This window comes from Sceloporus occidentalis, unplaced genomic scaffold, assembly GCF_023333645.1.
Source record: "Sceloporus occidentalis isolate IW3139 unplaced genomic scaffold, rSceOcc1.0.p SCAF_1, whole genome shotgun sequence".
Classification (NCBI taxonomy): domain Eukaryota; kingdom Metazoa; phylum Chordata; class Lepidosauria; order Squamata; family Phrynosomatidae; genus Sceloporus; species Sceloporus occidentalis.
Window position 1 is genome coordinate 240,483,184 of NW_028316981.1, and position 13,411 is coordinate 240,496,594.

At 39.7% G+C, this 13,411-nt stretch overlaps 1 protein-coding gene across 3 annotated transcripts in view; it reads right to left on the reverse strand.

Annotated features, from left to right (window-relative positions):
- Positions 1-155: 155 nt before the first annotated feature.
- The window catches only part of FANCC (FA complementation group C), an 80,496-nt gene continuing 67,240 nt past the window's right edge, over positions 156-13,411 (reverse strand). For all 3 annotated transcript variants that reach the window (XM_089490895.1, XM_089490890.1, XM_089490902.1), the window contains 5 exons: positions 7,153-7,228; positions 6,596-6,677; positions 5,446-5,620; positions 2,295-2,495; positions 156-475 (listed from right to left, as the gene is read on the reverse strand). In XM_089490895.1, the coding sequence (XP_089347021.1) occupies positions 320-475; positions 2,295-2,495; positions 5,446-5,620; positions 6,596-6,677; positions 7,153-7,228 (690 nt within the window). In that variant the 3' untranslated portion in view covers positions 156-319. The remainder of the gene's footprint in view (positions 476-2,294; positions 2,496-5,445; positions 5,621-6,595; positions 6,678-7,152; positions 7,229-13,411) is intronic.

The window sequence follows — 13,411 nt, forward strand, 5'->3', positions numbered from 1 at the left end:
CGGCTCACCAGGAACCATGGAATGTCTTTAGAGGCTTTTTAGTAAAAGTTTTTTTTTTTAAAGGGGGGGCATGGCTCAGCATAAAGCAGGTCTGCATGCAGATATTTACACTACTCTGGAATTGTTGGATCACAGACATTATATGCAATCATTAATAACAATTACAACCATATTTACAATTTATTTGCACATTTCACACAAATATTGGATACAGATCTCTATTTCAGAGTTTGGAAAGAAACTGAAAAAAGATCTAATACCATCTCTTCTTCTATCAACAGTCTGATTAGTGCGTCTGATGGCTGGGCCAAACTGAATATTACTGTAAAAACTTCAGATCGCTTTTTAGTTTCTGGAGAAGATCATTCACCAGTGTGATAGTTCTTTGATATTTCATTCCAGCCTGGCTCACTCTGTTTGAAAGATGGGCAAGAAGGTCAATAACTTCTGAGATTTCACTGCTTCCAACTGCAAACTGGAAGAGAATAGAAGAAATTTAGATGTGCCACTTTATGTTAGGAATGAACATAATGCATGCACATTTCAAATGGGCTTCTCAAGGCCTTTTCTGCGGGTCTCTAGTCCATAGCAGACCCACCCCAAAGCCACTAGTGAGGGAAAATGGGGGGTGCCAAACAGTCAAGCAATGCTCCTGAACACATCCTTAAAGGGTTGAAGGTGTTCAGGAACAGGAGTTGAGCAGAAAACATCCCTTCAGTCCCCACACCTTCTGGCACCAGTAGATGACTAAAGAGCAAGTTTCCATGGTTTTCCATGGTTCTTGGACAGTGTGGCCTGGAACAGGTCTGCAGGGGGGAAACTGGCCCCAGCACATGCCAGTTGTCTATCCTTGTTTTATGTCAAATTAATTTGTTGCTGTACAGTAATAGAAACTGTACTCTATTATATAGTTACTGTTGAGTACAAAGGGAAAAAATGAAAATAGCTTATACTGTATATCCAAGACAAAGAACCAAGAATGGGGGGAGGAGAAATAAACCCTGTTAACTTCTGTAAGCGGGGCACTAGTGTTCAATTCTGACTGGAATTTCCCCCCTCTTGCTTTGTCCATTCCATAAGCCACCTTCCTCAGCCTACTATCGTCCAGATGTGTTGGGAATACAGACTCCATCATTCCAGACTGCATGCTTTTTAATATTGGGTTGAGGGGAATGATAGTCAAACGTATCTGGAGAATGCCAAGCTGAGGAAAGTTGATCTAATCTCTCTATGGAGGAGATGCTTGTTGGCATTATTCAGTGAAAATGAGATGTCTCCTCCTCATTTTGCTTTTTCAAGGGCTGAGCAAAAGCAGTTTTGAAGCACACACACTACTAAAATCAAAACACAGTGAACACTCAAGATAACAAAACAGTATTTAGAGAACTTTCTTTTGTCAAGATCTCTATTAGCCATTCAGGATTGCTGAAACACAACTTTCTGACCTATTCTTCCTATTTAATTACCTGATTTTTTGACCCTGCCCTTTTCTCTTGAGAGATCATCACTCTCTTTTGACTAAGGTTCTTTCCAGAATTATGACTGGCAATGAACTGTGTATTGCTACTGCCAGTAACTGAAAGTGGAAAATAAATTTGCTACCTGCGGGGAAACAAACTGATTCTCTTTGCTGCCATCTTACACAGCCTCTCTACTTCTAGAATGGCAAGAGTAAAAATACTGTTATCTTCAAAGCTATCCATAATTTTACACAGCTGTATTTATCTATCTCTACCGACAAACGAGGAGCTAGGAGCAAACTTGTGGAGCACACACCTTGCATACAAGTGGCTCTACATCACAGTCCTTTGAGCACATTTTAGCTCAAAACATTGGCCAGTTAACTGCTTCTGAGCTCAATCCAGCAGCTGATACTGACTTTTAAACCCCTTCTTATGAATTTCCTGGTCTTAAGCGACTTGCTGGCCTCAACCACCTTCTTTAATCCTTCCCAATTCACGATTACTTTCACAAGTAATTTTGCTTTAAGGACTTGTAATCAGGATGTGGTTTAAAGGAAGCAACTGAACACCTGGCACTTCTTTATATGGGAAGAAAAAGCTGCTTCATGGAGGACTCCCCTCTGGGATGCATGCATCTATGGGTGTCATGGAGGACTCTCCCCTGGGATGCATGCAGTTTTTTAAAAAATTGACAGTATATGTGCTCCATTGTTTTTGCCATTACTTGTCTTGCTCAGCCATAGTCAGTCTGAAATTCCACAGGAGTTACAATAAATATCTTGCTGCCAGTGGTGATAAAAAGGAGGGGGGCACATAGGAAGAAATACTTACACCATCAATAAATTCTCTGGCTATTACTTGTCCACCAGGGGTAAAGAGCAGAAAGCTGATGATCAGATGCCTAACCACGTGTTTGGTACCAGGTTGTCTTATTCCTGTTCGGCTACTAACTGCAGTATGCAGGTCTGTGGCAGAAATGGATGCAGCTCTTGACAGGGTTGTCAGATGATCACAAACCGATCTTGCTTCTATCTGTTGGGAATCATAGAAAAGAATAAAGGGTTATACAAAGAATAAAGCTCACCTCTGTTTTGTGAAATTTGCAGAAAAGCACATCAATGATTCCTGATCCTATGCGGGGGTGAGGTAAGAGGTGGCATTATGAGCCCAAGGAAGATCCAAGCAGAACAGAAAGATGATTTCAAACAACTACAACAAAACCCACTAGCCTTAAAAAAAACACAAAGCACTAAGGCCATGGGCCATGGTTTGACCTTTACTTGTTTAAAGGAAACAGTGAAAGCCACAGAGCAAAATGAAGGAAGATTGTTACATCGTGGGGAGAAAAAAATAGAAGTCCTTTGAGGTCTCACTATAATAAGGCAGCTACAAATCAATTAATCCCCATGCAGTCTGACCTTGTCTGATTTTAAAAAATCTGATGGGGGGTTGTTTCCTTTTAGTATTGTTTGCAAAACATCCCCCTTCTCTTTCACCTCTTGGAGCAGCCAGAACAAACAGCTTCTGGAGCCAAAATATATGGAGGATTTGGGAGTCTGTGCATTAAAGGAAATTATTGCCTAGATCATAAGTAGTTATTACCTAAAAATATTTGTTACATAAAAGCCACTGCAGGAAATGAGGAATAAAGAAGTAATGCACACATATCCTTCCTGCTAACCTTAAGTCTGTTTTTAAGCAACAGATTTCCTTACAGATACGTTTTTCCCTATTAACATTTATAAATATGCTTCCTGGTTTAAAGACATGTGTGAGAAAATGTCACATCTTATGTCTTATAGACCATTACATTTTATTTTCCACACCCTCTTCCTCCAAAAATGAACCATTCAACCATGGATGTTTTTATGCTAAGGCACTGGCTGCTACAGTCATGGAGATCCCAATGTCGAGGAACTTCCTCTCCTCTCATAGTGGTGCCTGGATCTGGCCCACATGCTTAATTGGCAGGTATCTGTGCTATTGCTCCCGGGGTCTTCCATGGTTCCTGCCAGGCACAGCTATGCCAAGAAGAGAAACTGGGCTGGGATAAGGAGGTGGCTAGTATTGCACACAGCAGTATCATGCATCTATGCTGCTATTGCATCATAATAAGGGATAAATGTTTTCTACCTTTTCATTTATATTTGTACTATGCTTTTCATTTTAAAAATTTCCAAACTGTTCACAAATTATGACTACATAATCTCCTGCTAGGTGCCTTGTAAGGCCTGAGCCAGTAGCAACAACACTGGTTTCAAACAGCAATATAAATGTAAATGCAAGCACTACAATCAAAATCAAACAAGCAAAAAAGGAAGGAAGCTATCTAAATCTTGAAGATGATATAAACATAGATTGGGTACAGATCTGTCTATAAACACTGTCATGTTATTAAGAATTTTTTATTTTAAAAAGTGAACAGATTTCAAGTATAACTCTGTTTCAGTACATAATGAATAATATACTGAGGTTGTAGACAGAGCTTCTTTTGTTGTTGTTCTGAGTGTTTACATTTACAGTCTTACAGGACAAGACATATAGAAACCTATAGGGAGCCCTGGTGGCACAATGGTTAACTGCCAGTACTGCAGCCACAAGGTTGTGAGTTCGATCCCAGGGGCTCCAAGGTTTACTCAGCCTTTTATCCTTTTGTAAGACAGCAAAATGAGTACCCAGCTTGTTGGGGGCAATTAGCTTACAGATTGTAAACCGCTTAGACAGTACTGAGTTCATTGATAAGCGGTATAGAAAGCTACACGCTACTGCTGTTGCTGTATACAAAGGTACTTTTTTGCATTGCCATCCTCCAGTATCCCCAGCTATCATGCTTTAGCTACTATGACATGCAGGAATAAGGAGCAACACTGTTAGCCCTCCCAAGGCCCATACAGCAACATGGTTGCTGCTGCTGCTGCTTCAGCATCTGGTTCTACAGCAGTGAAAAGACACGACTAGAATTTAGAACAACTTTTAGACTACAATTCTCAGACACTGTGAACATGCAGGGCCACTGGCTTTCCTGGCTGGGAGATTTCAGAGTTGTTGTCTAAAAAAGTAGCCTTTCCAAGTTTTGGACCTCTAGGAGAATAGAGTGAATGTAGATTAACATCAGACCACCCAACTGCCAGTACTCAGAGCAATATGGTAAGATAAAGTTGATGGAAACAAGCACAATAAACTCATGAGGACAGGAGACAGTCAGGAAAAATACCACCACACAGCAATGTATCTGCAACTGATTTATTTTTAATGTACTTCACTTCTGGAATATTTCCAGATTGATAAAGAGAATAAAAATCAACTAACTAATGAATGAACTAACAGCAGTTCCCTTTTTTTTTAATATGAGAAGACTACTAAGCAGGAAATAAAAGTCAGGATGCCCAGGGAGTGGACTGTAGCTCCTTTGCCACAAGATCCAACATGACACTGAAAAGCATTATTGAGAAGGTACAATTAACTTAATTTCACTACTGTAGGTTCTCAAGGAAGAAGTCTCTCCACCCAAAGTTTTAAACACATTTTCATACCATGAGACTGTCAAATGCTATAAAATCTTGTCACTGAATGATTCAAGAGCAACAATGAGCAATTCAACAGACCAAGCTAGTTGAACAGGAATTTTTGTATTTATCTTATTTTATGCATAATTGGGCAACTGATATTTTAATCACCCACTTCAGAAATGCTCCTGTCCTCTGGGACACTGCTGATACTGTAGAATTGCTCTCAGTTAAAAAAACCTTGGAGGTGGGAAGTATTAACAAATAGAAGAGCCTTAGTTAGGAATAATCTCTAAACCATTCTGAAAGCATTCCCTATATGTTGTAGCCAAAAAAGCTCTTCAACCTAAAAGCCTTATGCTTCAAACAAACAAATCCTCATTGAACTCAGAGGCATGGCTGTGTTGGTCTGATCACTGAATATGTGTACAGAGAGAGAAAGAGAGAGAATATGTTAGGGAGTTGGAACTACCCACCATTGTTTGAGACCTCTGCTGATCCTCATAATTTGGTTCATAGTAAAATACCAAAAGCCACAGTAAAGCGTCTGTAGATTCATATTGTGACAACACCAACTGCTCTGCTGCGATATCAACCCATTCTCCAAAATGAATGAACAAAAACCAGTTCTCAAAGAGGTTGCCGCAAGACCTGGAATATCACCAAAACATATTTCAGCTTTCCCATCCATTATAATTTTAAATTTCATCAAAGGTTTACAAAAGGTGATGAATTGGAAGCAATGAAGACTGGCAAACCTTTTATGTACACATGAGGCACAACAATGGTTGTGAAACAATGTTGCTTAATATAGGGGAGCTTTAGAGCAATAGGGCATCTACTAATTAATTGCCAACATTACAAAAAGAGAAAATGGTAAGACATTTTCTTAAGACTGTGATCTTCACACAGTTCTGAAACTAGAAACTTTATTTTGATTTTAAAGTAAACTAAAAATGAAAAGCAAACTTTTCTTCTTGCAACTTTTCTGTTTTAAATATGTGGCTTAGTGAAATACTATTGATGAACAGCTGACCACAGTTTGGGGCTGAAATATCTGATAAGCCATCTTGGAGATGTGGGCCAGAATGATAAGAAGTGATATTTTTCATTTGCACATCCTTGGAGCATCACTAGATAATGACTAGTGGAAACAAAGAGTTTAACTGACATCAGTGGCGCAACTGTCACTGAGTTTAATGCCTGTCCAAACTGTAAAAACTTTACAGACTACAACCTGGAAGGTTCCTATTCATGCTTCAGCAGCAAATGGAGCTCCTATAAGTTCATTATTCAGTTAAAAGGAACAAGTGGATGGTTCCACCAGCTGTTCTTTTGAGTATAAGAGATATTATGCTGAAGCAACAGGAAGATCCTTGTACTGCTCCATCAGACTGTAAAACAAACAAACAAACAAACCTTCCTGAACCGGGCTACTAATGGCTTCCATTGGCACTTGAAATACCGTAATTTTATTTCAAAAATGTTTTGCATTTAGGAATATAAGTAATAAAAGAAATGTAAAGACACTGAAATAAAGACAATCAAGATGTCCTAAACAAATGAGGATTCTCAAAATAAAATGAAAACAATGCAGAAAAGGAAAACATAATTACTACTGCTTACCTGGTGCCTGTAGCTTCTACTGTTGTTTTGAGCATTTCAGCAACGTGGTTCAAATGCTGACGTAAACCTTCAGCTGACATTTCTGGAAGATTAATGTTAACTAAAATTGCTTAAAAACTGACAAGCAAAACACAGTCTATTTTGTACTATCTGAATAGAAGATTTTAACCTAGCAGAGGATTTTAAGCTAGCAGAGGACTGGCTGTGAATCTGATGGCTTCCACAACCACAGTGGCATAGATGACAGTGGTAGCATAGGCAGCAATATGGTAGCAGGGGTAAAGTGGCTGTAGGTGCTGGAAGAGGGATGGGAATAGCCATGAAAGCTCTTTCTGACAGATCCTTTGCTGATACTGGGCTGCACTGGAGCTTGTAGAACAGCTTTCTCTGGCAACACAGATATTTTCACTGTCACCCCACTGCTATCATGAAACATTACTCCAAACACTGCCTTGGTGTAGCTGATCAGAAAACCAGCATAAGACACCACCAGGATTTTGGCAAATAAGAACAAATGAAATTTCTGGGAATATGGAAAAGACTTAAGGTAAACTTACCTTTGGGATGTTTAAGAAGAGCCATCACAAGCATATGTGGATTGTGAGGAAAGTAGGCTTTCAGTGGGAACTTATGCTAAAATGAAATTAATCATTAAAATACGATAATCATGGTATAGTACCCAAAACACGAAAAGAAAACTTGTGGTTCAACTTGTAAAATTTGTAAATAAGAAAAGATGCAAATACAGTCGCCCTTCCTAACCTGCAGATCTGGGATCCATGACCTTGAATACTCACAGACCTCCGTTCTTTCCAATGGGGTATGTTTCTGTGGTGCGCGCCCTGCACACACTATCAAGCACACACACCATTCAGGCCTATGGGGCTTGGATATGTGTGAGCCTCTGTTTTCACGGGGGGGGGGGGCATCTGGAACGGATCCCCAGTGAAAACAGACTGCAAACTGTACACAAATACACTACAAAATATGTTAACTTTATTTAAGAAAAGAAAAATCAACTTCCTCATCAGACGTATAGAAGTCAAAGCCGCAAATATCAAAGCCGCAAATATGGAGGGATGACTGTATTATTATTATTATTATTATTATTATTATTATTATTATTATTATTGGTTCAGGAGGCCTGTCACCCTTTTCACATGACCATCTTAATGAAATATGAATACAGGACTTTCATAAAGGAGGACATATTTCTGCTTCCTGCCATACTAGGAATAAGGATTATACTCTGAAGTTATTTGCCAACAGATCCCAGGCAGACTTAAATACTTAAATAACCTACTGATGGAATACACTGCCACAGCCATGTCATAATTGTCTTTAGCTTTGATGGTTTTTAAAAAATTTAAACAAATTGACTCATAAATGCTAGCCATGAGTAACAAATGAAACTTCCATGCTAAAAGGCATAGCTGATGGTGGGAATCAAAACAGGGCAATTATAATGTTTGTGCGTGATTCTAAAGTTCTAATATGGCTGGTTGCTTTGACTCCCACTTTTTTACCTGAACCTACAATTTCCCCCCATTTTTTCACATGTCATTAAATTCAAGAAATACACAAACTTGCTCTCACCATACATTACTAAAGTTTAACTATGACTTTGTTGTTAACATGTGTAAAAATGGTTTATGAATATATGTTTAATATGTGTTTGGAGCAATGGTAGTTGGTGCCCACTAGAGCTGCTGGGGCAGAGTAAAGGGTTACTAGAACTAGAACCAAATACATCTTCTAGTTCAATACACACACTCCTCCCATGCAAAATATTTTTGATTCCAACTCTTCCAATCTTCTGGCCAACACATTCAGTGGCCAGGCTTGCTGGGGAAGTCTGTGAGCTGTAATCCAAAAAGTAACATTTCCAAACACTGGTCTACATACATTAAATGATTAACTAAACTAAGTAACAGTACTGTCACACTTTGCACTATACTGGGAGAAAAGACCACAGGTTTTTTTAAGTGTAGTTGTTCTCATTTTTCAACTCCTCCAGCACAACTCAAGACCATTTCAGACATGATTAATTTCAGGTGAAAAGCCTGCCAAATACTGCTTTTGCCTCCTCGCATGATTTGAGGATTATAAATTCCTAACAAAGCCCATCTAAACTGGATCTTTCCTCAGAGGTAGCAAACAGACCAGCCTGATTACAGCTGATCTTTCATTTCTGCGAATGCCTTATTGGTTTTCAGAGAACCAGAGAGGGCTCCTGTTCTGATTCTTTTTGTTTGTTTGTTCCCAGAAAAGAGTTTATCTACAGAATGAAGAATGTCATGGCATAGAGGAAATCTCTATCCCAGGCTAATCCAAATGTTTATGGACTATTTGCAAATACAGATGACATAAGTCTGAGAAAGGCAAAAGGCCGAGTGATTAAATTCTGCTCACTGTATGGCAAGTCAGACCCCAAAGACAATACTCAGTGCAGAGAGCTCTGTTGCAAATGGAACAAAGTGTTCCAGAAAGTCACAGACAGAGCATTCAATGCTTTTGTCACAGATTTCCAATCAGGGATGGCTAGTCACTGAGGAGAATGAAGAGGGCCAGTGTAGTATAGTGGTTTGAGTGTTGGATTAGGACACTCTGAGACCAGGCTTCAAATCCCTACTCAACCATGGAAAACTACTAGGTTACCTTGGGCAAGTAATACTTTCTCAGCCTCAGAAGAAGGCAAGGCAAACCACTCCAAACAAATTCTGCCAAGAAAACCCTGTGACAGGTTTGCCGTGAGTCAGAAATGACTTGAAGGCACATAGCAACAACAAAGAACCAACAACAACAATAAATAGTCGGGTGACTAAAGTCTTGTATCAGGTCAAACCCTCCCTCTCTCTCTCTCCCTCCCTCTCTCTCTCTCTATGCAATTGTTGTCCTGCATGGGGGAAATGAAAGAAAAGAGCCAAGCAGCTACCATGTACAATCTTCATTTTATGGTTCTGTGTTAAATTCATGAAAAGGACACCTTTGTTACCCACTGTGGCTTTCCTTTATGTTAATGGGATTAGAGTTTTAAAGAAAAATGAAAAGATGAAACAAACATTCTCTCACAACTAGGAAAGCAGGGACCACTTAAGACATTTTGCTGTTTGAGATGGACTATCTAATGATGTCCATTCCCACAGTACCCAAAGTTACCCAATTTATTTTAGCACAAGGGCCTTTCTCAAGCTCTTTTGTCCCTTTGTGGCACAGAAACTTCAGTAATAAAAAATCATAGTGCTACCATAGTGCTACTTTGCCAGTCTGAAAAGGCACCTCGGTGTTCCTTTAAAGCAGAAGTAAGATTGGTGTAGTGAATTGAGATCTGGATTAAGACTCTGGAAGATTAGGGCTTGAATCTCTGCACATCCATGGAAATCCACTGGGCAAGTCATACTCTTTCAGCTGCTGAGGCTGAACAAATTTTGCCAAACAAACTTTAGAATAGGCTTGTCCTAAGGCAGAATTGAATTGAAACACCACCACCCTTCTTGAAGGATAAAAGAAAATGCTTCAGACTCAGAAGAGAACCAGAATTCCAGATTTGGTGAAAACTTAGATAAAGAGAAAAGCACAAGAGAAAATAAAACCCTGCAACCCAAGATCATTCAGCTGAACAAAGAATGTTGGAAGAAGCTATGAAATGGAAGGAGGAAACCCCCAGATGTACCAACCAGTGGAAAACATATCTTGCCTTTTCCCATCACAGCTTGAGACAGAATGTACAAAAATTCTAATGACTCTCCCATCCAGTCGCAGACCAGACTAGCTGTTTCATATGCCTTCAGGCCATCTTGGCTTCATCCTTCCGGCTTGGTCTGAAGATGACTGGCATGCAACAAGTGGCATTTATTAAATAAATGGAAACTTGAAGAAAAATATCGTAGCAGCAGTGAGAACAGTTTAAATGTGTAGAGAAAGAGAGACCTGGAGACTAGAGAAGGAATAAGTAGAAGATAATCTGGTAAAATTCCAGATGCACAGATGGATGAAGAATTACAGAGAAGGCAAAACAGCAGTCAGAAAAAGATAAGGGAGAGTTGGAGAAAAAATGGGGAAGGAGAAATAGGCAAGATGGGCAAGAGTGTAGTTATGGGGGAGAGAGAAGGACATTGCTGCCGCCGCCCCCCTTTAAAAATTCTGTCTCCAAGTGAAATTTTCCTTATGTCCTCACCTCTCTAGCATTACAGAGAATGAGAGTCTGAAAGTGGTTCATATCTAGAATGCTTCTATTTGCTGTGTTGCATTCCCTTGGTAACTTTGCCTACCCTTTTTCTTTAGATGCCTGGGCTAAGTGTTCTTAGTTTCTTGGTTTCTTAGATTATTTCTAAATGCTCAATTGAAGTTTTAAATTACTGTAATGCTGGAAATTTGGGGAGCGAAGGAAAATTTTATTGGTGGGACAGAATCTTATTTGTGGGGAATGTTCACATTTAGCTATGCTCCTGGGTGGGGAGAACCCAAATGCACAACCATCAACAAAAGGAGGGAGGAAAGGAGCTGCAGCATGAATTTAGCTTGCTTCAGGCTCTATTCCCCTCCAGGGGATTTTGATTCCAGCAGCTCCCACCGCTGCTCTAAGGTTCTCTCAAATATTTTTGGCTAAGTGAAATGAAATCCCATTCAGGAAGGGTTCCTGGTTGGAAGCAGAAAGGGGAAGAAGGAACAGGAAGATATTCCAGACTACAGAAGCTAGGTTTTCATAGGCAATGCACAGTTAAAGACAATTAAACACTCTTTTAAATGGAACAGGAGGTTACTCTGGAATCGGCTGGATTCTGCCAAAGATTCCAGCAAAACCAGGGCCATTGGAGGCTTTGAAATGCAGCAGAGAAAAAAAGTGCCCAGTCACCTCTGTTTGTGTTGTTGTTGTGTGCCTCCAAGTTGTTTCCGACTTATGGTAACCTTATCATAGGTTTTTCTGGGACTGACTCAAGGTCTCCCAGCAGATTTCCATGGCTAAGCAGGAAATCGACCTCTGATCTCCGGAGTTCTAGTCCTATACTCAAGCCACTTACACCATGCTGGCTCTACCAGTTACCTTATCAGCTGGTAATATTCCTCTCCTCTCCCTCTCCCTCTCTCTCACACACATTCATACAAATCACACATACATTTTTAAAAAAAATAAAATCACTTAAATTGTAAGGCAGAAGCAGAACAAGGCAGGAATCACTTGGCTGCTTCTAGTACCTTTCTCCCAGCAAGCCACTGGCACCAGGGCATGAAGAGTTCACCATCCTAGCCTCTGATCTTCAGTTCCAAGAGGGATGCCATGTGAGTGCCAAACATGTCCTTTTGTGGCAGCAAATGGAGGGCAGCAACTGCTTGCCTTGCTGCCCTGCCTATATCCCTCTTTGCCTTTTCCAGAACTTCTGAGCATGAACACTGAGCATACATGCTGCTCAGAAGCTCCCAAGAAAGGGCCCTTTCAGAAATAAATATAACACATACAAAATGTCTAAGAGTCTGGGAAATTATTTTCTTATTGCACACATTGCCCACATTGCTTAGAGTTATTTCACATATTGCTTAGAGTAAAAATACTTTAAATATTTTTATTTTACTCTCCATTGTGGAGACTGAGTTGTGTGGGATTTTTTGCTGTGTGGTGTCCCCATAAGAGTCCAAGACAGGCTATTCCAGGTTTGGAGAACACCTGAATATTCTGCAGTTTCCATTAACAACAACTCAGAATATACATATACACATAATGAAATGATGGCAGGAATTCCAACCAGCCTACATTCCAAACCAACACCCAAGGTTTTTTTCCTCTCTGTTCATAACAGCAGAGATGAAAACTTACACAAATTAAACACTGGAGACCTAGTTAATATTTTAAAAACAGCTTAACAACGGAGCATGTAAATAATCTCTATAGCATAGTTGGCTCCTAGCTATGTGAAGGGTGTGAGATCTCAGTTTAAGTCCTCCACCCAATCACCCCCGCCACCCTCGGGCTGCAAAATGTGTTGCCGGTATATAAACAGAATGATACAAAATTAATGGGCATGGTACCTGTACATATTAACTTTGACTGCTGCAATTTCATACCCTAATTCATGCCCTTGAAACTAAAAGAGAGATTTAATCACAATGCTAATTAGAGTCAATTATCAAACTGATTCCAAGAGGAAGAGAGACTGTTTCATTAACAAGCAATCTGTTACCCCACTCTACCCTATGTGGAAACCTCACTGAAGTACCTGAAAAAAATTCTTGTGAGGAAGAAAAGCTGGAACAATTACATAGTTCAAAATTAAAATTTTGGTTTATTAAGCACATATGCATTATTTTAGTGAAGCAAGAAGCAGAGCTTGAAATGCTACTTTTTGGATTACAATTTCCAAAGTCCCCCAGCCAGCATGACTACCAGTAACCTTTCCAAGCCCTGACAAGAAAGCAACCATAGTCATAGAACAATATTGTACACAGAGAGAGAGACAACTAGTGGGAAGAATCAGATGCTATAGAAGGTGAAGACCACCAGATGCAAAAGCAGTCAATGATCTCTACTATCGTTTTTCCATGTACAAATCCATGTCAGGGAAGAGGCATTCAAACTCTGGGATCAAGAAGAGATTATTTTTAAAGATCTGAGGAGCAGAATGAATGTAAATGTAAATGTGTGATATATTTCCAGATTGATGACTAGTAAGGATGATATGGATTTCACAGGTACATCTCAAGTTACTGCACCACTTCTTCAGCAGTAAAACAGATTTGATGTGGTAGTGCAAAGGATACACTGGACAAATTGCTATCAATAGTACAACATAATCTTCTGGATTGAAAGAAGGTTCATTGACT